Consider the following 25353-nt stretch of genomic DNA (forward strand, 5'->3'; position numbering starts at 1 on the left):
GGAAAGTATAGTAGTGAGGACTTCAGAGTGAAAAAGCTCTGGGCTTAACATCTAACCAGTTCAACCATGCTGAGCTCAATGTCCTTCTCTGTAAGACTAAGAAGTGCCCACATTGAATCATTGTCAGAATGTTTTGCTGCAGCTTCAAAATGGGCATGGGAGGGGACACAGCTTGTCTTTCAAAACGAAGATTCTAACAGCTTTCATCACTTCATGCAAGTAATTTGCTGTTTTATTGCATTCTGCAAATCAGACCTCATTCATATCTTTCCCACTGCCTTACTTCAATTACAGATACTTGAATGGGAAAGAGGTGAGGATAGTGCCTACATAATCTGACCCTCCTTCCAGTATCTGGCCTTTTGGTTTCACACAGCTTTGGTTTTCATAGTAATTCCATGACCTGTGAGGACAAAAAGCATTGTATGTTTTAAAAAGAGAAGCTCAGGGGCATACAGCCAGCTTCTCAACCACGCAGAGCCAATTCCTTCACCATGGGCCTTTGAGGTGCAGGGCTGAATTCCACTAGAATTGACACCAGATTTTTTTTGCCAGCCTAGTACAAGGTCCACATTACAAACCAAAGCTCAGAAATTTCTGGAGGAGGTGTATCAAAACTTACTCTGCGAGACTCTGCTGAACCGACTGCATCAGGGAGAAATTTCATCTCCCAGAAGGGTGCGTGCGGCTCATCATTTCTTCCTGGAAACATCTGCAGAGACTTGCTTTTCAGGTAAGGACTCATTACAAAGTATCAGGTACATAGGATGAACAAGTCTAGAGAGCTAATGTACAGCATGAGAACTATAGTTAATAGAACTGCATTGTATATGGGATTCAGGCTACATGAGTGGAGTTATAGCTGCTCTTGCCACAAAAACAACAACAAAAAATAAGTAACTATGTGAGGTAATAGATATATCAATTTGCTTCACAATGGTAACATTTTCACTACCTATATGCTCTCATAACATCATATTACATACCTTAAATATCCACAGTAAAATTTATTTTTAATGTAATTATTGCTTTGTGACACCTCTTTCACTGAAGTGAGTCAAATTAAAGTGCGCATATTGTGCTATGTTCAGAATACGCAGGCAACTATGCTCAAGGAAAAGGAGTAACTTCCATTTAAGAAACACATATCTGACACCTATTTTGTATACGGCAGTTTGCTAGCTACCATGAAAATCCTTAGAAGTTTGTGCTCTGAACTACTAAATGAATAAAGAAAGATTTGAGAGCTTCTTGGAAGCAGGTGGATGAATAGAATACTGAGTGTGTGGAGACACTGGAAACATTACTGTATTTAATCCTGGTCACATTATAAGGGAGGCAGTGTTTTCCTTACACTACTGATAAGAAGGTTGCTGCCCTGAAAGTGAGAGAGGAAATAAGTAGATCAATAAGACAAGAATACAGATAAGATTTATTGTTTATTTAAATTATACAGAAAACAAATTTTACTTTAAAGATTTAATCTACAATCGTACTACCACCATTTACTTATTTATTCCTATTTGCCTTTGTTCTCTCTTAAATTTGAACTTTATGTGTTGTATGTGAACTGTTTTGTGTCCTATATTTTCTCATTTTGTTTGAACACTCTCCCATGTATCTATAAGTATTATATATTATGTCTGTATGCATTATGTTAATGCCTTAGGGTTGCATCACTCTGTTGGATCATCTTCTATGCTATCTTCCCCTATTGAGGCAGATACAGATTTTGTTCAGGACTTGCTTATGTTTGTGTGACTTTATAAAATTCTGTTTAGAGTTTCTGTTTTGTTTTATATTTAGAGACACTCTGTTACCCAGACTGGAGTGCAGTGGTATGAACATAACTCATTGTAACATTGAAATTGCTGTGGGCTCAACTGAGTCCAGGGTTGGATTCCACTGGAACTGACATCAGAATTTTTTGCCAACTTAGTACAAAGTCTGCATTACAAGCTACAACTCAGAAATTTCTGGAAGAGTTGTACCAAAACTCACCCTGTGAGACTGCAATCAGATTATGTAGGCAATACTCTCTTACTCTCCTTCCCATTCAAGTACCTGCAGTAAAAGCAAGGTAGTGGGAAAGATCTGAATGAGGTCTGATTTGCAGAACACATTTTTTTTCCTACTTACACAAAACAGCAAATTACTTCCATGGAGTGATGAAAGCTGTTAGAATCTTCCCACCTTAGCCTCCTGAGTAGCTAAGGGCTACAGGTGTGTGCCACCATACCCAACTAATTTTTATTTTTGTAGAGATTGTGGTCTTGCTGTGTTGACCAGGCTGGACTCAAACTTTTGCCCTCAATTAATCCTCCCTCCTTGGCCTCTGAAAGTGCTAGGATTACAGGTATAAGCCACCATGCTCAGCCTAGAGTTGTTTTCTTCTTTTTAAATTGTTTTCTTTGGATGAATTTCCACTTCTGTAATAATTGAACCAGGATCAAAGGTTCTGGAGTTTACAACCAGGGATGCTACTCATTGCCCAGTGCTGCCAGCTGCAGTGATTGTGTCAGATTTCCTGGAAGAACCTCAGCCTCAGTAGCCTTCAGTTTACCCCAACCAAGTATGAGAGCCACACTTGGTTGGTAGTTTGTAAGTACATCCTTAGAGAGTGGTTCCAAACTTCACTCTTCAGAAAATACTGTAATATCACACCCCACAGACTTGACATTAAACCCTATTTTAACTCTACTTTATAACTTCCTTATGAGTTGCCTCTAGAGAAAAGACAAGATTAGCCTTTAGGAATGTTATACTTTTATCATCCTAAGACCCTTAGATGTGAGATACGGTCTGGAGTTTTCTTCAAGATATAATGTAGTACAAAATAGTTGGAAACTTTTCTCATTTCCAGGATATATTATGCATTTAATACATATATGTTTATTGAATGAATATATTAATGTCTCTATACTTTTGGAAAGTGGAGTGATTAGACAGACAAATTAATACAAGCATTTCATGTATTCAATCATTTGTTACTTACATATTGAAGGCCTACTATGTGCCAAATACTGTGATAAGAATTACTGATAAGAGAATAATATGAGCTTCCTGCCTCAGAAGAATTTAACATCTAGAAAAGAAAATGAAATTTGACTTTAAAATATCATATTGAACAGCATAAATATATACGATATTTGTCGATTGAAAGAAGACAACTTTAACCCAAATAACAAGTTATATAATTGAAATATGCATAAACACTTATGAGAGTACAGAAAAGGGAGTGACTTATTCAGCCAGACATAAGAGACAGTGAAAAGAGCACTAAGGATAATAGGCTGTACAGGTAAACTTGAAGGGGTAAGTGGAAGCTTAATGTAGAAGGCAGAGCTGAAGTAGGAAATTTCAAACTGAGAATAAATGTAGAAAGACCAGAGGAGCTAAGCAGACACTGTGTTGAAGAAATGCACTGTGGTCCTATGTGGTGGACAGTAGCAACAGAAAAGGCTAGAAGGGTAGACTAGAGTCAGACGGTAAAGGGAAAATCCATGGGCTAAGGTATTAAGGTCGTTTCTTTCTATATATGCTCAGATTGGTAATTAGCCAGACTCCAGGGACTTTTCTTTTCTTTCTTTTCTTTTCTTCTCTCCTTCCTTCCTTCCTTTTTCTTTCTTGTTTTCTCTTTCTTTCCTTTTTTTCTTTTTCTTTCTTGCTCTCTCTTTGTCTCTCTCATCTGTTTACTCTCTCAATGAAGCTCCACATTGGCCTCCTTAAGCTCCAAAACCTCAGTAAGCTCAATCAGTGAGAGTCCTTGTGCTCTGATTAGATTCCATCTCCTAAACTTCAACCTGAAAACTGCCATCAGGTAATAAGCTGGTTCAATTCTAGCAATCACCTTTTCTGTTTTCCTTTTCTCAGAGATCATAGTTCTTTCTGCATGTCCTGATGTTCAACATATGAAAATTGTTATTGTTTTAGGTGGACAGGTAAATTCAAGTTCTGTTGTCCTCTCTTGGCTGGAAGCAATGTTACTGGTAGTGAATTCTTATGGGTCTGCAGCAACCTCAATTCTCTCCTTAGAAGAAAGAATTCAACTGAGGCACATAAGGTGGAAGGAGAGACTAAGGCAAGTTTTAGAGTCAGAGTGAACGTTTTTTAAAAAGCTTTAGCCGGGTGCGGTGGCTCATGCCTATAACCCCAGCACTTTGTGAGGCCAAGGTGGGCGGATAGCGAGGTCAGGGGTTCGAGATCAGCCTGACAAACATGGTGACACCCCATCTCTACTAAAATACAAAAATTAGCTGGGTGTGGTGTTGCGTGCCTGTAATCCCAGCTACTCAGGAGTCTGAGGCAGGAAAATTGCTTGAACCTGGGAGGTGGAGGTTGCAGTGAGCCAAGATTGCACCACTGCACTCCAGTATGCATGACAGAGTGAGACTCCATCTCAAAAAAAAAAAAAAAAAAAAAGCTTTAGAGCAAGAACGAAAAGAACTAAAGTGCACTTGGAAGAGGGCAAAGTGGGTGACCTGACAGATCAGCTGAGTAGTTTCAACTTTTGCCTTGGGGTTTTATATGTTGGCATATTTCTGGGCTCTTATGTCCATTCTCCCCTGATTCTTCCCATGTGGTGGGTTGTCCACATGTGCAGTGGCCTGCTAGCACTTGCGAGGTGAGCATGTGCAGTGTGTTTACTGGAATTGTATGCGTGCTTACTTAAGGTGTTCTTCCCTTACCAATCAAATGTCCCTAGAAGGTCACATACAAATTAAACTTCACCATTTTATCCCTGAATGCACATGCTTGAGTCCACTCGCCTAACTCCTGAGATCTTATCGAAGCTGCTGATCACCAGTTTTAGGTTCTCTGTCTATTGAGAGACTACCTTTGGCTGGCACTAGCTGTAACCAATTATTAGTTTAGAAAGTCAATAACAACCACCTGATCATCATCTGATGGTTGCCTGACATTTCTTGGGGTGAGTGGAGCCCTCATGACTTGGATACATTATGCTGCTAACATACTTTGGTGCTGCATGACTTGGATATGTTCACCAGTGGTAAGACACCTCTACACCTCGCCTTCTTCGGAATGAGACATTTAACCCCTGTACGTAATTGTCTTCTCCCTTTTCACTCTCCTGCTTACCAACCAATCCCAGGAACAATTCCTGTCAGCCACAAGTGGCTCTGCTCCCCGTGATTGATCTCTCGGTTCACCCTGATAGGTGGCTCGTGGGAGTGGGAAGGACCTTTGGGCCTGCACTTAGTAGAAGTAAGGAACTAATGGACCTCCTGAACAGGAGGTTTGTGGGAGTGATAGGGCTAAAGCCTAAAAGTGCAATGCCTGGGATTTCCTCTGCTTTTTCAACTAAAAATGACTCTTTCACAAGAAGCTGCACCCTCTATCTCCTGTTTTCTCTGTGTGATCTGAAATTATCTTGCACACCTACCAAACTGTCTGGCTTGAAGACAAGTCTGCCTCTTCTTTTACTTCACATGCCACATGACTTCTTAAACACACACTTCCTGTTATTCATGCACCCATGGCTCTTACTGCATTTGTGCAGCAGTAAAGGTATGAGCTCTCTTGCAGATCTCCCCTGAAATTTATACGTTTTTATCCTACGAGCTCAGATGACCTCCAACCCACTCCCTATCTGTTGGCACATTGCCACAAAAAAAAAGACACTAATTGAAACCCCAGCTCTGCCAGTGCCTTATGACTTAACATATGCTTTTTGTTCCTGTTACAACCCAGAGCTAAATTTTTCTGGTGTTTTGAAACAGTTTGCCCTCCTGCATAGGGCTGACACTTTAAGGATCTCACCTATTTCCTTTTTTTTTTTTTTTTTTTTAAGTCAGCGCCTCTTTAGGGGAGGGGAAATTCTTCCTTTATCATTTGCAAGTTCTTGCCCTAAGTCCCAAGTCCTCCAGAGGTTCTTCCTTTATGTTGAGGGCAACTAAATATTGCCCTCTCAAATCCAAGGGTTGCTGTTTCTGTAAGCCTATGAAGGCTTTTCATGAGTGTTCTTCTTGCTTCCTCCTACTTCCTCCTGTAGTCTCCATTTCTCTAATCACTCCTACTCCCTTCTCAATATGCATCAAGACCTTCAAGGTCATATTTAAAGGGAGGGAAGTCCAGCCCTCTTATGGCAGTTAACTGAAAAGCAGGCTTCTCTTCTACTTAAGGAACATACAAAATGAGAATCTGAGAAAAGAGATAACCATTTTTATTTTTTGCTTGAATGCTTTGAGCAAGAATCACTATAAAGTCATGGAGACAAGGATATAGGCCAGCCCAGCAGGTGCAAGAGACCCATAGGACAGAGATGAAGGTTGGTCCCAGGCTAACAGATTACTATTAGAACAGAGATAAAGATAAGGTTAGAGGTACAGGGTAACACCAGTTTATTCCGGAACCCCAAGGATGAACAGGAGGCCTACTGTTCACTCCAGTATCTCCTGTGTTCTCAAGTGGGCAATCGTAATGAGATAGGACAAAGGGTAAGGGTACGTGGTAAGACCAGTTAATCTGGAACCTTAAGGATGATGGGGATGCCCCTTTCAGGATGACAGGAAAGTAAGAAGGGACACATTCTTTTCCTTTTTCTTTTTCTCCTCTGTTTTCTCTTCATAGATGGGTAATCATATCTCCATAAAACAGGTTATGACACACAGATATATACCCCCAAACTAGGAAAAGTCTGAGTCCCCAAAACCTTAAAACAAAACAAAACAAAAAAAACTAGTTTTTCTTTGTAATACTTGGCCTAAAAATGAAATGAGAGAAAATTACAAAAGTCGATCTTGGAACCCAGTGCCCTTATGCAGGAAATTCTCAAATTAGCCTTCTCAGTCTTTTATAACCAAGAATAGAATAAGGAGGACAGGGCTAAGAAAAAGAAGAAATGCAGGGACCAGAGGCAAGGATATTGTCCTCTCAATATTCAAAGATTCACCCTTCTACAGGGGACCCGTAGGCTGCCCATCAGTGAGACATGACAGAATCGAAATCCTGCCCCTGTCCCTCTTGAACCTGGCTGGATACTACTGCCCTGACGGCTAGCAAGAGGCCAAATCCACAGAACAACCACTGCTACCGCTCTGTCAGCAGGAAGCAGTTACAGAAGACTGACTTTTGTCTATTTTCCCCAAAGAATTGGGGTCTTGAACTCATGGTGGGGGAAATGTTACACAAGGTAGCTAGTCAGGCATACATAGGGCAGGAGAAAGCTCCACACCCCACACCCAGATATGTCAGGCAACCATCAGGTGATGGTCCAGTGGTTGTTAACTGTCTCTCTAAAATAAAAATTGGTCACAGCAAGTGCCAGCCAAAGTCAGTCTCCATATACATAGAAAAAACCTGAAAATGGTGATCAGCAGCTTCCTGACAAGACCTCAGGAGTTGGGCAAGTGGGCTTAAGCATGTGCACTCAGAGGCAAAATGGCAGAGTTTTACTATGATATGACCTTCTAGGGACATTCAACTGCTAAGGGAGAATGTCTCAAGTTAGTATGCATACAACTCCATGCTCACACTACACATGCTCACCTTTCACATGCTAGCAGGCCGCTGCACATGTGCATAGCCCACCCCCATGGGAAGAATCAGGGGAGAATGGACACAAGACTCCAGAAGTATGCCTACATATAAAACCCAGTCAAAAGGTCCAACTGCACACTTGATCTCTCAGGTCATCCACTTGGCCCCCTTCCAAATGCACTTTAATTATTTTCCTTCCTGCTCTCATGCATTTTAATAAACATTTACTCCTGCTCCAAAACTTGCCTTGGTCTCTCTTTCTGCCTTCTGCCCCTCGGTCAAATTCTTTCTGTTGAGGAGACAAGAATTGAGGTTGCTGCAGACCTATACAGATGCACCACCAGTAACAGCAGCAGTCTTTTCACTGATGTTCTAAAATCATGAGGTTACCTAATTATAGAATCTCGCACCAGACCAGTTTTAATGCAACACCCTCTCATAGCCCTACCTTCACTTAGAATTTACTTTGCTCTCTTCCAAATATCGCAGTTCTAAAACAGAACACAGTGACACAGCATCTTTCTTCATTTTTCAGGTAGTTGTGATGTTCTGGAATATCTAGGTAATCCCAATTTGACGCAGCTAGTCAAATATGTAAAAATGCTATTTTTATATTACCTAGTAATTTCTACAAAATGTACCACAGATCCTAGTTGAAGGCTTAGAGATGGAATTAGCTTCAAAGTGTGAGGCTTGGTGAGAGTACAAGTTTTGAATATGACCCAGTAATAATTTTTGAAAGGTTCATTGTTTATATTTAGACCATGTCAGAATGCCCTTTATTAAAATGCCCATATAAAAACATCATGCAATATATAGGACTTTGGTTGAAGTGGAGAGAAAGAAGAAAAGGAAGAGGAGGAAAAGAGGAGTGGTGGTAGTAATCGAATAAATAACAAATGTTCAGTGCTTACTGTAAGACCGACACTCTACTAAGCACATTGCAGGTATTCATTCCTTTAATCCTCACAAAAATTCTGATATAGTGCTATTATCCCATCTACCTTTGAGGAAACCAAAGTACAGAGAGACTAAATAACTTTCCCAAGTTTACACAACACATTCTCAGAGGAGTCAGGAGAATCACTGATAGCAACTACAATTCAAAAGATATTATGTGTATTTAAAAATGTGCTTTTTAACCTAAAATGAAACTAACGGCTAGAATTCATCAAAGGGTAAGAAAAAAGACCTGAATAACTCAGAGAAAGATTCTTGAGTTTTCCACCAGTCTCATCTTCTCTTGGATTTGCTGAGGACCACAGTTAAAAGGCACTAAAGGAAAACCTGGTCATTAATACAGAACTTGCTACTCTTGTTTCAGAATCTCCTCTAGCTCTTCTCACTCCTGTATGTTTCTTGGTTGTCTTTCTAGGCTAAGGTATCCTCCATGATGTTACCATTACAAGGTGCCCAGATGCTGCAGATGCTGGAGAAATCCTTGAGGAAGAGCCTCCCAGCATCCTTAAAGGTGATAATGGAAAATTCTGAGTAAAGAAGACAAACTTGCTGTGAAACAGGAGGGAAAGGGATTGACATTTATGATGCACCTATTTTGAGCCAGGCACATTTCATGTTTTCTCTCATTTAGTTTGCCTTACCTCTCTATAAGATGTTTACTATCATGTCCATGTTGCTGATAAGAAAATGAAGACTCAGTTAATTCATTTTCTCAGTATACCACAAATACTGAGTTGCAATGCTATGATATGAACATAGTTATGCCTTAGTCTAAACACTACCTTTTGCTCTGTGCTGACTCAAAAAATTACTTCCTTGCTCCTTTCCAAGAAGCATTTTATAATAACACTTGAAATTTGCCCAGAGTTCTACAAAGTTGGCTGAGGCTGCATATTAATGTTTAACTTGTTTATTACAAAAGGACACTTGCCAGTGAGAGGTTAACCAGAATGAGTCTTCTTTGAAATTAATAACAGATCAATTTATATTTTAATGTATTTCCCAATTGCTCTGAATTTAAGGCATGTCGAGTTACTTTAGGGCTAGCTCCCAGTATCTCTCTTAACTGGTATTAATAATTAGAGGTCTCCTGAACAATGAGATCACTTGGACTCAGGAAGGGGAACATCACACACCGGGGCCTATCATGGGGAGGGGGGAGGGGGGAGGGATTGCATTGGGAGTTATACCTGATGTAAATGACGAGTTGATGGGTGCAGCACACCAACATGGCACAAGTATACATATGTAACAAACCTGCACGTTATGCACATGTACCCTACAACTTAAAGTATAATAATAATAAATAAATTTAAAAAAATAATAATAATAATTATTAGAGGTCTCAGAATTAAATAAAACACACATATATATGTTATATATATATATGCTTTACATATATATCTTATATATGTTTTATATTATGTTTTACATATATATATTTTTTATATATATGTAAATGCCTACATCCAGAAGTATGCAAGAGCAGTTCCAATGACAGAGTCAGATTCTTGTCTGTATATATATATATATTTAGCAACCAAATGGATATGGCTCACTCCAATGGAACTCCAGTACAATTGTTCATGTGTATGTGTGTGTGTATCTCTTTAGTGGACAATTATTTTTACATTTGTATTGTTTTGGAAGACATTCCTATATAGTGCATACATTTCAGATAAATACATTCAAATTACCCATTCCCTAAATGATTTGCTATTCCCTTCTTTCAGTATAAAGGAGAAAATATTAGCATTCTTTTATTTGTGATTATATAGTTTTATTTTCATTCATTAGAGATGAATTAATGAGACAACAAGCTTTATTCTTTATTTATTAACAACACAATATGGCTTCAAGTAAACTAATCCAAATCTAAAGTTACCCACCTTTCAGCTCCTACTAACATTAATCAAAATTACCTAATATTTAAGTGCCTTCACACAACGATCTTTACGATCCAAACAACTCCCAGAGAGACAGAACATTTTTCTTGGAAGGCATATTAGTTAGACACTGTATGTATACTTACTTGAGGTATTTTTATGATTAGTGGCTACTTTTAAAAATTCTCTAGGCTAAACATTTTTTTCAATACTCTGTGATGTAGAATTTTCCGCCTTAAATTTCTCCTTATTCCTTGTGTTAAGTGGATCCTAAACATTTTGAGAAAACTCTAGATGTTTCCCAGTGATTCCTTCTTGGAGCCCCTCTGTGGTGAGATAAGGAAACCCTCAGAGGAAATAGCATTCCTCCTCTTTGGTTGCATACTAAAAGACATACACTTTCCCCTAATGGAACTCTAAAATTTTTTATACCCCTTGCTTTTGATGAGGGTGTATAACCAAGAATTCACTATTACTCAACAATTAATTGAGGCCTAGTTAAGAAAATGTCCATCCATTCTTCTGAGTGTTAGATATAAAATGCATAAAGATGTCCACTACAACTGATTCAACTGATAACAGCTGCCTCACTATGTTCTGTTCACTAGTGTGAAAGGAAAATATCTTGGGCCACCAAAATCACAAAAGAAAACTCAAGCTGGAAACTGCTTAGGGCAAACTTGCCTCCCATTCTATTTATTCAAAGTTGCTAAGATAGATGCATATCTGATTGCCTCTCTGGAAAGGCTAATCAGAAACTCAAAAGAATGAACTGTTTGTGCCTCATATTATCTGTGACCTGAAAGCTTCCTCCCTGGTTCAAGTCTTCCTGCCATTGCTTCAAAATGTCCCTTGTTTCAATATGTCTCACCTTTCCAAACTGAACCAATGTACTTCTTACGTGTATTGATTGAGGTCTCATATCTCCCTAAAATATATAAAACCAAGTTGTGCCCTGACCTCCTTGGGCACATGTCATCAGGACTTCCTGAGGCTGTGTCAGGGGCACATCCTCAACCTTGGCAAAATAAACTTTCCAAATTAACTGAGACCTGTCACTGGTTTTCGGGGTTCAGATTTTGGTAACCATGGGGAAGATTCTGAGTGGAGATGCCCTGACCTTTGACAAATCTCCTATCGGTCCTTGGTACCAGTATGGCTACCTTTATGGCTCAAACTAATAGGCCAATTTGCTGAGGTCTGCAAGCACCCCCTCCAGAGAATCCCTTATCTCCCCTGATCTGGTAAAATTATAAAGTTTATTTATTCCTAATTAGATGGGGAGGAAGGTCTCTTTGAAGAGGAACCTCTACTTTACTTTTTACACAACTAAAGTTAGCATTTAACAACTACCTAGTGTTAATTTCTGCTTACACTTACAGTGCTCAGAAATCATATAATTTGTGTGATCATTGTTAGTTTTGCTTAACATTTTTGTTCTTTGTATTTTTCTTGGTCAAATCGAAAGGAGAACCCTAAATTATGAGGAATAAGACCTCTGATGTGGGAGGAAAATGGCTAGCAAAAGAAAAAAAAAAGATTTTGAATTTTAACTATTAAAGCAGCTTTATTTACATTATAAGGCCACCTTTTTGCCAGCCAGACCAAACTGAAAGAGCAATGGCTATACTTCTGAAAAAGCAGCATTTTGTCTTAACTGAAATATTGTAATAAGATTTTTTTTAAAAAGTTAAGGAGCTCAATTGTTAAAAGTCAGCTTAATTAAAAAGCTAACATCCAAGATGTATGTGTGTATGTGTTCATGTGTGCATGTTTGTATTTGGAAGGCCTTCACATGCTTTTATTTTTTGTTTATTTTTCTCTCCTAAGACCTTGTCTATTTTTGTGCAAAAGTTTTTTTTTTTTCTTCTCAGTTGACTGAATTCTGTTTTCACCTGATTTTTTTTTTTTCTTCTCCGTTGACTGAATTCTGTTTTCACCTGATTTTTTTAAACTAAAATAGTTATTGCAACAAAGGCTACTTGGGTATTTAAGAAAAAAAATGAGGCCGGGCGCGGTGGCTCAAGCCTGTAATCCCAGCACTTTGGGAGGCCGAGACGGGCGGATCACGAGGTCAGGAGATCGAGACCATCCTGGCTAACACGGTGAAACCCCGTCTCTACTAAAAATACAAAAAACTAGCCGGGCGAGGTGGCGGGCGCCTGTAGTCCCAGCTACTCAGGAGGCTGAGGCAGGAGAATGGCGTAAACCTGGGAGGTGGAGCTTGCAGTGAGCTGAGATCCGGCCACTGCACTCCAGCCTGGGCGACAGAGCGAGACTCCGTCTCAAAAAAAAAAAAAAAAAAAAAAAAAAAGAAAAAAAATGAAGTTTAATTTTATTTTTAATTTAGCTAAAAGAAAAATAAAAACAACTTCTTCTAGCATCACCAGACTTTTTCTCTCTGAACCTTATGATGTAAATTTTACTATTTGATTTTCACCTGAGTTGTTTCCTTTAATGTGCAAATTTAAGGCTGTTTATCTGACAGCTTCCTAGGGTTTTGAAACAGGTTGCCAAGAATCTGAAATTCAAAAAAAAAAAAAAAAGGGGGGGGTGGGGGTCTTTATAAATCTATAAAATGTACTTCCATCAGCATGTCTAATTCATCTTTATATGTATTTATGTGTTGTGTACAAAATATTTCACTACTGAAAATATATAAAAGAGCTCTAATTAATCAACTTAAAGAAAAAATAAAAGTGCTTAAATTAGATACTAAAAGAGAAAAGACTAGTCAAATGCTTTTTCAAGTTTATGTAACTTAAATAAAAATCTTTAATAAATAAGCTAGCTTTAAAATTTTTGGTAAAGTAATAGTAGAAATGTCTTAAGAATTCCCAGCATAAATTTTGTTTACATTTATTAATCAAGCAAATTTCATACTTATCCCTGCCAAATACTGTAAGGTGTCAATGTTTGGCATAGAGGTTACATAACTATGAACCCAGACTCAAACAGGATTATCATTGCTTGCATAATTTTTAATAAATAAGACATTGATATGGGTTTAATGAAAATAGCTGCATCTTTAATTTAGTAAGATTACCATAACTTCTAATCCTGTGGGTTTAGGCAGTCTGGTCCACAGTCAATAAGGAGGTTTGTTTGGGGAAAAGACTGTTATTCTCTTTGTTTCAAAGCTAAACTATAAACCAAGTTTCTCCCAAAGTTAATTAGGCCTACGTCCAGGAATGAATGAGGACAGCTTGGAGGTTAAAAGCAAGATGGAGTCAATTAGGTCAAATCTGTTTTCACTGTCTCAGTTATGATTTTGCAATGGTAGTTTTATAACTTTAAATCATGAATATCACAGTTTTCATAAATAATCCAGGAAAATAATTAAAATAATTGGGGTAATGTAATGGGATAAATATTTGTAAGCAAACTGTCATAATTTAGCATATGAAATTATATTAAATTAAATAATAGACATTTCCTTAGTTGGGCATCTTCCCATAAAAGTATATTGTAGGAAAATATTCTTGCTAAAATCAAACAAAAAAAAGTGCCTTTTTTTTTTAAGAGGTGAACAAGTTTTTTCCAATTCAAAGGTTATTTAAAGTTTATATATAAAACAAGGTAAAAGGGACTAGGACTAAAAAAAGATATAAAAAAGCTATTTTTAAAAGAAGGTTTTTTTTAGGTAAAAAAAAAAAGCTTAAAGAGAGATAATTTTATGTAAGACAGAATCTTGTGTGGTAAATTTAATCCTAAAATAAAATAAGTAGTTGTTTAAAAAGGAGGGATGTTCAGGACAAACCAGAAAGTCCAAGCATGTCATGAACAATCGGTGTAAGTCACAATAAGCGGATTTATGTATTTAAAAAGTTTATATAATCAGGCCAGGCGTGGTGGCTCAAGCCTGTAATCCCAGCACTTTGGGAGGCCAAGACGGGCGGATCACGAGGTCAGGAGATCGAGACCATCCTGGCTAACACGGTGAAACCCCGTCTCTACTAAACAATACAAAAAACTAGCCGGGCGAGGTGGTGGGCGCCTGTAGTCCCAGCTACTCGGGAGGCTGAGGCAGGAGAATGGTGTGAACCCGGGAGGCGGAGCTTGCAGTGAGCTGAGATCCGGCCACTGCACTCCAGCCTGGGCGACAGAGCGAGACTCTGTCTCAAAAAAAAAAAAAAAAAATTTATATAATCAAGTTGTCATATTATTAAGTTTTCATTTGCTTAGAAAAAAAGTGAGATAAAATTTTTTAAATTAAGATTATTACATCCACGTATCTCCCTGTATATGCTTTTAAAGTCCTTGTAACATTGAATCACAGAATTTTAACTCCTGTGTCTATTAAGAATACCAAGTCCTGCTAAATTTTAAACACTGATAGCGATTAAAGCATCATCTTCAGGCCCTGTAGAAAATGCCAATCAAAATAAACTGCATTCCTGAGACACTGGGCAATAAATTAAAGCTATTCAACTCCTCAAGGCCCAGGGACTATTGTGGAGGAGTTGGGCATGTAAGAGTGTAATGGCTGATTTTGAAAGACAAAATAAGTTTATATATAAGTTTAGTTTCTGTATAAATTAATCATTAATGTCAAAGGAACATTGATGAAAAACCAGTATATGGACCCCTGTGTCAGATTAACAAGGTTTTCTTGAAGCATTAACTGACTCCTTAATAAAGGTTATAAGAGGTTCAAGGAAGTTACATTTTATAATCCAGATTAAATTTTATAGACTGTTTACAGATTTTGAAAAACAAATGTAATTGGCTTCATGCTGTTTTCATTAGGGCGTCTTATTAAGAAAATTAAATTTCTTATCTCAAAACATGAAGGTTTTCACTGTTTTTTGAAGTCTTTGACTTTCACTTTGGTTAAATAAATGACTTTACAATGACCTGTAATCCTATTTTGTAATTTCAAGTGTTTTAAACTTATATTTGACAAACTTTCCAAAATTGAATTATAAATTATGTCTTTTTCTGACCTAATTCTTTAAGATAGTAGGTTCCCCTAAGTCCAAAAATGACACAATTTGGCTTATTTGGTTTAAAAATTATACAGAAGGCATTGCCAAATATGAAATGGTGTTTGGTTTTCTTTGGGTTGTATTTGTACAAATATGTTATTGGTATGTGTTCCAAAATTATGGGAAACTCCTGTAATTATAATATAATTTAGTATACATTATCAGTAACAATCATATTGTGTGCCACAGGGGTAGCAAATTTTCTTGTCAGTTGTGTCTTTTGACTATGTCTTTTTTTATCCATGGAAAACTGTTATCTTGTTTTGGTGCTCTTTAGAAGGTAGTTTTATAATCAGCTATAAAACTCCAACAGGTGCTCTTAAATGCAGGTTTCTGATAACTTTGGAGATTGCAACATCAGAATAGAGAAAAAACTTTCAGGACTCATAGAGAGATAAAATGTTAATGAGTATCAAACAAAATAGGAATTAACTACATGGACTGAACCAATCTTTTTAACATTTTATTTAAAATGTTTGCTGATCCTTTGTTTATCAGAGTCTTAAAACTTTTCTTTTGAGCTATTGACAGCTTTTAACAATTTAGTATACTTCTATGAACAAACTTTGGAGCATATTTGTTTCTCGCTACCAGATTTCTCCAGAATTTGGAAATTGTGAGTATTCTTAACTTATGGCAATACATTTATTTGCATAAGTGCAATAAATCTGTTTTCATTTCTAACAGGAAACAATTGGAGAAATTGGTTATTTTATGAAGGCTTTAACTGCTTTCCTTTAAAAAATCAAACTTGACTTATGGAGTTAATAAAGCCCTTGAGAAAAAAATGGCCTTATATTTTGTGAACGCAGTCCCTATACAGGGTTTCTGAGTGTGGTAAGTAAAGAATGTCACTTTCTGACAGGCACAGAAGCCCTAGGTTTAATGTGGAACCTCAAGAGGAGAGGAAATTCATTCAGCTCATAGGTATTTGATGGCACAAATTCACGACTAGGCTTTGCTTTAAAAAAGTCTGATCTGAGATTCCTCCTATGGAACAAAGTTTCATCAAAGCCAATTTAAAAACCTATATAAAAATAATTATTCTTGCTGCACTGTACACAAATAATTAGGCCAATTATAATAAAGCAAACTAGTCCTACCATAATTTTTTTTAAGTAAAAACGGGAAACTGGAGACAGAAAAAAATCTATATTTCAAAACTATAGTACACCTGTTGTTAGATTCTAGTTTTGCCTAATATTATTTTTCAATTTTTATTATTTTCTACAATTTGAAATGAATTCTATTTTTCTTGGCTACAAGTCTTCAAAATAATGTTTTAAATTTATTTTTCTTCTTTTTTTTTTCATTTCTACTAATTTGAAGTCACTGAAAACTAAGCTGTGCTTTCTTAAAACCCTGCAAACTGAAGCCAAACAACTTAAACTTCAGAAAAAAATAACAGCAACCTATTTACATACATAAGCCACTTTCAAAGATGCCTATTAATGTATGAATTTTAGAGTAATGTGGCCTATATCTATTTTTCCAGAATTGTTCTTTTGTTTGTTGTTGTTTTTTCTCCCTTTCACTGCTATTTTCTCTTCACAGGACATGAGACTTCACAATCTGCTAAAAATGAGCTTTTGGGACCTACCCATCTAGAAATAAACTGTCCTAGCCATAAGACATTAAATGAAAGCTGAGACCAGAGGCTCATTTTATTGTAAAATGCTTTCTCCAAAAGACTTTACAAAAAAAGGGTGGGGGGATATGAAAGGAAAATATCTTGGGCCCCCCAACCCCTAAAGAAAACCCAACCTGGAAACTGCTTAGGGCAAACTTGTCTCCCATTCTATTCAAAGTTACTAAGATAGATGCATATCTAATTGCCTCCTTTGGAAAGGCTAATCAGGAACTCAAAAGAATGCAACATTTGTGTCTCACCTATCTGTGACCTGAAAGCTTCTTCCCTGTTTCAAGTATTCGTGTCCTTGCTTCAAGATGTCCCACTTTTCCAAACTGAACCAGTGTATTTCTTATATATAATGATGGAGGTATCATACCTCCCTAAAATGTATAAAACCAAGCTGTGCCCCAGTCACCTTGGGCATGTGTCATCAGGACTTCCCAAGGCTGTTTCACGGGTGTGTACTCAATCTTGGCAAAATAAACTTTCTAAATTAACTGAGACTTGTCTTAGATTGTCTGGGTTCACACTAGGATTGGGGTTCAGTAGGACTACAAAGGAGTTTTAATAAATTAGGCCACAACAATAAGAAAAAAATAACAGTTTCACATATTTTCATATTTTGCAATGGATAATATTGTAGTGTAAATACATTTTAACAGGCCCCAGGTACAAATGTGTAAAAATGTAACCATTATATTTTGCCAAAACTGTACTAAATTTCTATATTAAGCCTCCACCCATAGCTGAAAACAGAATTAATTCAGATAAACTCAGACTTAGTCAATTTAGAAATGTTTTCACCTTCATTCTCTAGTCTGACATCAGTATTTCATGTGGGATAGGGGGCAGCAGGAGGGAAATATACTGGTATAGTTCTATCATCTATCCTTGATGGAAAGCATTCAAGTGCACAGCACCTTTTTGGTGTATTTCCATGCTGGTATCAGCTGAAGCTTCATGTTCACAATGGTCATGAGATCTATGCTGACATCCACTACTGCATACCACAACCCCAAAATCATAAGGACACTTACTGTCTGTGGGGTTTACTCTCACTCATTCTCACATCCTACCCTCTCTTGCACCCCTCTCTCTCATTAGTTTGTCCAACAGGGCAGGGGTGGGGATCTAAGACTGGATCCAGGCTAGGGTTCCCCAAGCTTATTCTCTTGAGCAATAGGCTATAGTCTCTGCTGACTGATGAGAATTCAGTTAAGCTCTCCAGAGAGTTATATGGAAACAATGCTAAAGAGTTTTAAACATGTATATAGCCTTTAAACCAGCAATTACTCTTCTGGATATTTTAAGAAAATGTTAGGTATGCATGCAAAGATTCCTGTGAAAGAACATTCTATAAAGAATTATTTATTTAAGTGAAAAGTTGAAAACAGTATGTTTCTGAATAGAGAAATAGGTATGCAATATGTTCAGTGATGAAAAATAGCAAATATCAGTAATTTTATTATTGAACAAAAATATGTTTAATCTAAAGGCTCTGGTGGACAAGTGTCCTGATTTTAATACAGTGGTTGTCTGCCCTCTGTGTGTACAGATTAAAAAATAGCACACAGAGACTGTTTGACCTAGATTCTCCATTTGGCTACTTTGTATCATAAAATGTCATGATTTTATAGAAATAATTATTGTCCTAATCAAGCAAGAAACTTTGCTGTCTTTTTCTAATAAACCAACCCTCTCAATTTCTTGGGATCCCACAGGTTTATGGAACCGTCTTTCACATAAACCATGGAAATCCGTTCAATCTGAAGGCTGTGGTGGACAAGTGGCCTGATTTTAATACAGTGGTTGTCTGCCCTCAGGAGCAGGTAAGGTTTCATGTATGAATATTCTTCTACATTTATATTAGCTGTGTGCCTATTACATTCTTAGCAATATGGTAAAGGCAGGGCATACAGAAGTAAATCATAGTGATAGTCAACAAGTCCCCATCCTCAAGAAGCTCAGAGTCTGGAAGACAAGATAGATCAACAGAAAAATTAAAATTCAGTGTGAACTATACAAAAACAGAAGATAAACAGGATACAGAAATAGGCCAAGTAAAACCTGATTAAATTATGGAAGTCAAAGATGGGGCTACCAGATAAGTTCAACAGACTTCTTGGTGGAGATGTCATCTGAACTGGATTTTGTAGGAAAAATATGTTTTTTGTCAGGATTACAAGGAAAAGTGGACATTCTAACCAGAGAAAACAGCAAGGGCACAGACATGAAGTTGTAAAAAAGGGCAGTGAGTTAGAGTGACTATTGTATTAGTCCGTTCTCATGCTACTAATAAAGGCATATCAGAGACAGGGTAATTTATAAAGGAAAGAGATTTAATTGACTCACGGTACAGCATGTCTGGGAAGGCCTCAGGAAACTTACAGTCCTGACAGAAGGGGAAGCAAACACGACCTTCTTCACATGGTGGCAGGAGAAAGAATGACAGCTGAGAAAATGGTGAAGCCCCTTATAAAACCATCAGATCTCATGAAAACTTACTATCACAAAGACAGGATGGGGGAAACCACCCCCATGATTCAATTATCTCCATCTGGTCCCTCCAATTACATGTGGGGATTATAAGAACTATAATTAAAGTTGAGGTTTGGGTGGGGACACAGCCAAACCCTATCGACTATAAAAAGCAAAACTATAATGCTAGAACTTCTATACACATTTGAGGAAACACTTAAAAATTATTGAAACTAAACAATTGAACACATTTCAAGATAAAAATGCATAAGCTTATTTCAAAACATCAGAAAACACAAATATACTTTTAATACTAATAAAGTTATTTAAAAATCACTTTGTTGTGGGAACACTTAAAATCTACTTTCTTAGCAATTTTAAAGAATACAATACATTGTTATTAACTAGAGTTACCGAGTTGTACAATATATCTCTTGAACTGATTCCTCCTATTATAACTGAAATTTCATATCTTTTGACTAACAATTTCCCAATTCCTCTACTTTCCCCCACCTTACCTGCTGATAACTACCATTCTACTCTCTACTTCTATGAGTTCAACTTTTTTACATTCTACATACAAAGGAGATCTGAGGTACCTGCCTTTCTGTGTTTGGCTTATTTCACTTAGTATAATGTCCTCCAGCTTCAACATATGTGAAGCAATACATATGCTAATTACCCTGACTTAGCCATTTCAAAATGTATACATATTTCAACACAACATATTGTTCATAAATATATACTTTTATTTGCCAATCAAAATTTAAAAATAAATAGTATATGAAATGAATAAATTTATGGTATGAAAACTAAACCAAAATAAAATTATTTGATATTTTAAATGTAGTCTTAAGCAACAAAATGTGTCAGTGGTATCACTGCTGACTTGTGAGTATGTTTTCTGTGCAACATTTTCCAACTTTTAAAAAAGTTTTTTAATTCCATACTAGTTGTGGTAATATTTTCATCTGCCTTCTTCCTGTAAATAATTGTATCTGTCATTTACTAATTTGAGGAGCTCTTTCTGAGTAAGTGGATTGTTTGTTTCTCTGGAACTGCAATTGGTTTAACCGTTATATTTTTCAAAGAAGGCATTTCGAATTGGTTTTTAATCTTCTTTGGTATCAATATCAAGATTCATACTGCCATCGTCATAGTTTGTGTATTCTGCAAGTATTTGAACTGTAGTAAAATTTATTCTTTCAACATAAGCTTTCCCTTGTCAATTGCCTCTCTCTTCTTCCTGTTGAGGATGATGGTGGTAAGAGGAATGTTTTCTAAATGATTATGTCTTTTATTTGAAATTTTAACGTGTTATATGGATAATGAATAGTATTGTTCTGGAATTTTCCAATATAAACTGAATAGTTGAATCTTTGATCTTTATCTCATTATTTAAATAATTCAGAAATAATTATATGCATATAAACCCATAGTTAGATAAAGGAAATAAGTTCTAATGTTTGACATAGGGTGACTATAGTTAACAGCAATGTATTGTATATTTCAAAGTAGATTGAAGGAGGACTTGAAATGTTCTCAACACATGGAAATAATAAATATTCTGGGTGATGAAAACTGTGACTTGATCATTAAACATTCTATTCACATAACAGAATATTACACATACCCCATACATTTTTACAAATATTATGTATCAATAAAAAAGAAATAATTGTGATGCACCAATAAAATTACCAATATTTTATTACTTAGAAATATCACAGTATAAAATTATATGTAATCATAAAATATAAGGATGTGTTTTATTTCCTTTTTCCTAATGATAACAGGATATGACAGATGACCTTGATCACTATACCAATACTTACCAAATCTACTCCAAAGACCTCCAAAACTGTCAGGAATTCCTTGGATCACCAGAACTCATCAATTGGAAACAGCATTTACAGATTCAAAGTAAGTAAGAGGAATGGGATGTGTGCTGACTCACCTATGTGTCCTGAGCAAGTTTTCATGTGACTTATACCTCCTTCCTCCAAGCTCCAGACTCCCAGCCTGCTGTCAATTTTGTTACTGTGTGGTAACTATACCTGTAAATGGTGGTGAACAGTGTGGGAAACCCTAAAATTTGCAAAGAATGGGCTTCATAAAGGGAACCATAGTATAATTCCTTGGTACCAAGGATTTATGACATATTTTGCAGCTGTATCCAGACCTTTTAGGGTGATTGGATGCTGAAGAAGAGCCTTCCCTCTGGCCTTCTATTCTGGTAATAAGAATGACAGCTTATTTGGCCATAGAATACTTCCCAGGTCACCAAGAACAACTGTCATGGTTCCAACTATGCTCTCTGGACATTCCCTAGGATGGCATTTGACTGTTACTTGCAGTGTAATCTTAGTTAAGTGATTTAACCCCTCTGAGATTATGTTCGTCATATATAAAAATGAGGATAATAATGTTACCTAACACACAAGGCACTGAAAAGATTCAATGAAGGTGACTAGGAAATGCTTAGCACAATACTTGGACATGTTAGTAACGTTTACTGCATGGCAAAACTAATAATTCTGTGAATCAACCATTGGGCTGAACTTTGCAAGGCAGTTCTTCCACTGGTCTCATCTGGGTTTACTTGTGTAGCTGTAGTCGATGGGTGGACCATGGCTGATTGCTCTTACGTGGCCTCACTCACATGCCTGAATGAGAGTTCTGTTGTCAGTTCATGACAGCTGGTGACTGTGGTGATAGCATGATGGCAGCATGTATCTTTAGCAGACTGGCCCAGGCCTATCTTAATGGTATTGGTCTTAATGTAATTGGTCTTTACCAGGAGCAAAAACAAAGGGAAAGCCCCAATGGGGCAGGCACTTTTAAGCCTCTCCTTGCATTAAATTTGCTCTTTCTATCGATGAAAGTCAGTCAATGTGGCCAAGGTAAGTTGCAGTGGAGGAGGGGACTATCCTGGGGAATAGATATCAGGAGATATGGGCAAATCATGGGTCATTGCCTCATATTATTACACTAGGAATGTAGCTTAGTAGATGTTAGCTACCATTTTTAAAATTTATCTAGTAGGATTATCAAAACTACACAATTACACAGCCCAAAAAATGTGGTTCCAGTGCAGATACTGCTGTTAATAACACAATCGTAATTGAATCCATCCCTAAGCATGTTTTCACTTAGGTAAAACAGAAAAAATTACACAAATCCTTACTGTTTGAAATGCTTGTTCCCTGGTGCTGTAAATAAATAGCACTTGAACATAAATTTAATTTCCTCAGCAAGGTCATTTTTACTTTCTGCAGAAAGGGTACACTCACCAGCAATTTTGCCATGAGAGTACACTGAACAAAGGAGACAGGGTTATTTATAATCTGACATGTCCACCCTACTGCTGTGTCTGGTTTCCATTGGCTGGAATGGGACCTCACATTCTGCATTTGTCCCAATTGGCTAGCAACTTAAAACCTTTTAAAAGAGGTAAAGGTAGAGGAGAACGAAGGAAGCAGAAAGTAACCTGTGGAATGCTGAGAAAGGTAAAAACATCTCCAAATAAGGAAGAGGAACAGGCTATGACCTAATGCTTGCTTGGACCAGTATAAGCATGCCAGGGTAAATATTTAGGCTAAACTGTGGGAGCTAAGAACACAAAGTACATTGATTTCTTTATTATCTTCTGGCAGATATCTAAGAATGCTAGCACAGGTCTTTGAATAAAGTTTGCTTCTAAGAGAAGTTACTATTTATTCTTAGATGGGGAGGGAAGTCTTTTTGAAGAGGAATCTTCACTTTTTACATTACTATGTGACATGGGTCATAGTGGTAGCACCAAGCCCAGAACCAAGATTTTATAATACTAAATCCCAGACACTTCTTACTCCACTGCAGAACTTCACTCTAGAATATACCTAAGCCATTACATCTCTGTTTATCCTACCGTCTAGGTTCACAGCCTAGCCTGAATGAGACTATACAAAATCTTGCAGCCATTAAGTCCTTCAAAGTCAAACACACACAATGCATTCTCTATATGGCATCCGAAACAGCCAAGGAGCTGGCTCCTTTCCTGCTGGAATCAAAGACATCATCTCCCAGTGGTGGCAAACCCAAGGCCATGTGAGTTTGATAAAATCCACTGTATACCACTCACAGCTCTCAAGCAACCTCCCAACTTCTCTCCCTGCATTCACTCTGGCCTTCCTACAATCAATGTTGTACAAAGAAATCAGAATTATATTTTTAAAAAATTTAACTCAGAACATGTTTCTCCCCTGCTTAAAAGACTCCACCATCTCCCTTCTCATCTAGAATAAATCAGGTCTCTGGCTACCACTTGGACATTTATTGCCCTTCCTGCTTTCTTTCTCCAACAACTCTGACCTTCACTCTGTTCCTCTTTCATCACAAGCTCATCTATATTCCAAGACTTCACATTTGTTATTTCTTCTGTCTACTCTGTCTCTCAAGACAATAGAGGTCACAGCAAATACAAACCTTTATACTAATGGATTTTGTTTTCTTCTTGGACCCTCTATAGCAACCAAGAGATGTTTAAACTCTCATCCATGGATGTTAACTATGCTCACTTGGTGAATAAATTCTGGTATTTTGGTGGTAATGAGAGGAGCCAGAGATTCATCGAGCGCTGCATTCAGACCTTTCCCACCAGCTGTCTCTTGGGGCCTGAGGGAACCCCTGTGTGCTGGAATCTAATGGACCACACTGGAGAGATGAGAATGGCAGGCACGTTGCCTGAATACCGGTTCCAGGGTCTTGTGACTTATGTCATCTATCACCACGCCCAGAATTTGGCCAAACTTGGCTTTCCTGTCTATTCTCATGTAGACTACAGCAATGAAGCTATGCAAAAAATGAGTTACCAACTGCAACATGTTCCCATTCCCAGAAGCTGGAACCAGTGGAACTGTGTGCCTCTGTGATGCCAATCTTGAACATAAGACAGTGTTGGGCAGGTCTGGGCATGTAATTGGAGGAGTGGATGGTGGATAAAAAGAAAGAATAAATTGTAATCAGCAGTAAAGGAGTGGGCACTGTTTGGGCTCTGGGGAAGCAGTGTGATGTTCAACAGGATTGCCATGGTCCCTGCATTCACAGGTTTCTCAGTGCGAAGGAGGCCCAGGTCCTCTTACATTTAACCGATGCAATTTAGCTCCCCACATTTCCAGGACCTCTATGACACTTCATCAGATGCATATTGCTCCAAATTATTTCTCCTGGAATCCCTGGTTCCTCAGTTGCAAGACCCTTGCCAGTTTTTCTGGGAGCTAGGAAAAGGTGAATAGTATTTTCTGAGCACTGTGATTTATTTCTTTCCCTTTCTAAAGTCTTTCCCTTGTGATCAACAAGTGGACTCTCCTTAATAGGTCTTTAGAGATTATCCTCTCCTGTTATTGCTACTTTATAGGTACATTAAATATACTAGACACAAATATATATGGGATATTAGGCTAAATACAGTATACATGATATAGCAGGGAATGTTACTAGAAGAAATACCAACTGATGATATCCTATCCTCTCCCAGCTCCTATTATAGGAAAAAAGATCCAATGTTATTTCTAAGGATGAGCTTCCGAAACCCACCACAACTCTTAAATAATAAAGAAAGTTTTGTGTTTGATTGTATACAATTTTTATTGTGTTTGTTCAAGCTAAGTGGTTCATCATGGTAAGAGCATGAAAGGAATGAGTGTATGAAAAGGGGAAGGTGGGAGCACCTTGACCCAGGGATGTGATTGTTTATTGAGGAGAGATAGGAGTTGAAGGGAGAGAAGACAGCATGAATACCTGCTTGTCCAATTAACCTCAGCACATTACTAATCTTAGTTTGTTCCTGCTGTAACAAAATACCTGAGACTGTGTAATTTATAAATAACAGTGTCTGAAATTATGTATTTAAAATAATCATAAAATA

General features: G+C 37.3%; 1 protein-coding gene across 3 annotated transcripts; it reads left to right on the forward strand.

Moving 5' to 3' along the window:
- The first annotated feature begins 640 nt into the window (after positions 1-640).
- On the forward strand, positions 641-25062 carry GLYAT (glycine-N-acyltransferase). 3 transcript variants are annotated; one of them, NM_001257270.1, is made up of 6 exons: positions 641-733; positions 8876-8971; positions 18689-18796; positions 21242-21368; positions 23363-23534; positions 23956-24358. In NM_001257270.1, the coding sequence occupies exons 2-6, from the start codon at positions 8891-8893 to the stop codon at positions 24356-24358; spliced, it is 891 nt and encodes a 296-aa protein (NP_001244199.1). In that variant the 5' UTR covers positions 641-733; positions 8876-8890. The 3 variants fall into 3 exon arrangements, with proteins under 3 accessions (NP_001244199.1, XP_077816655.1, XP_014969584.2); XM_077960529.1 differs by lacking the exon at positions 641-733 and adding an exon at positions 2000-2601 and having other exon boundaries at positions 23956-25062; XM_015114098.3 differs by lacking the exons at positions 641-733; positions 8876-8971 and adding an exon at positions 16022-17424 and having other exon boundaries at positions 23956-25062.
- The last annotated feature ends 291 nt before the right edge of the window (positions 25063-25353 follow it).

This window comes from Macaca mulatta, chromosome 14, assembly GCF_049350105.2.
Source record: "Macaca mulatta isolate MMU2019108-1 chromosome 14, T2T-MMU8v2.0, whole genome shotgun sequence".
NCBI lineage: Eukaryota > Metazoa > Chordata > Mammalia > Primates > Cercopithecidae > Macaca > Macaca mulatta.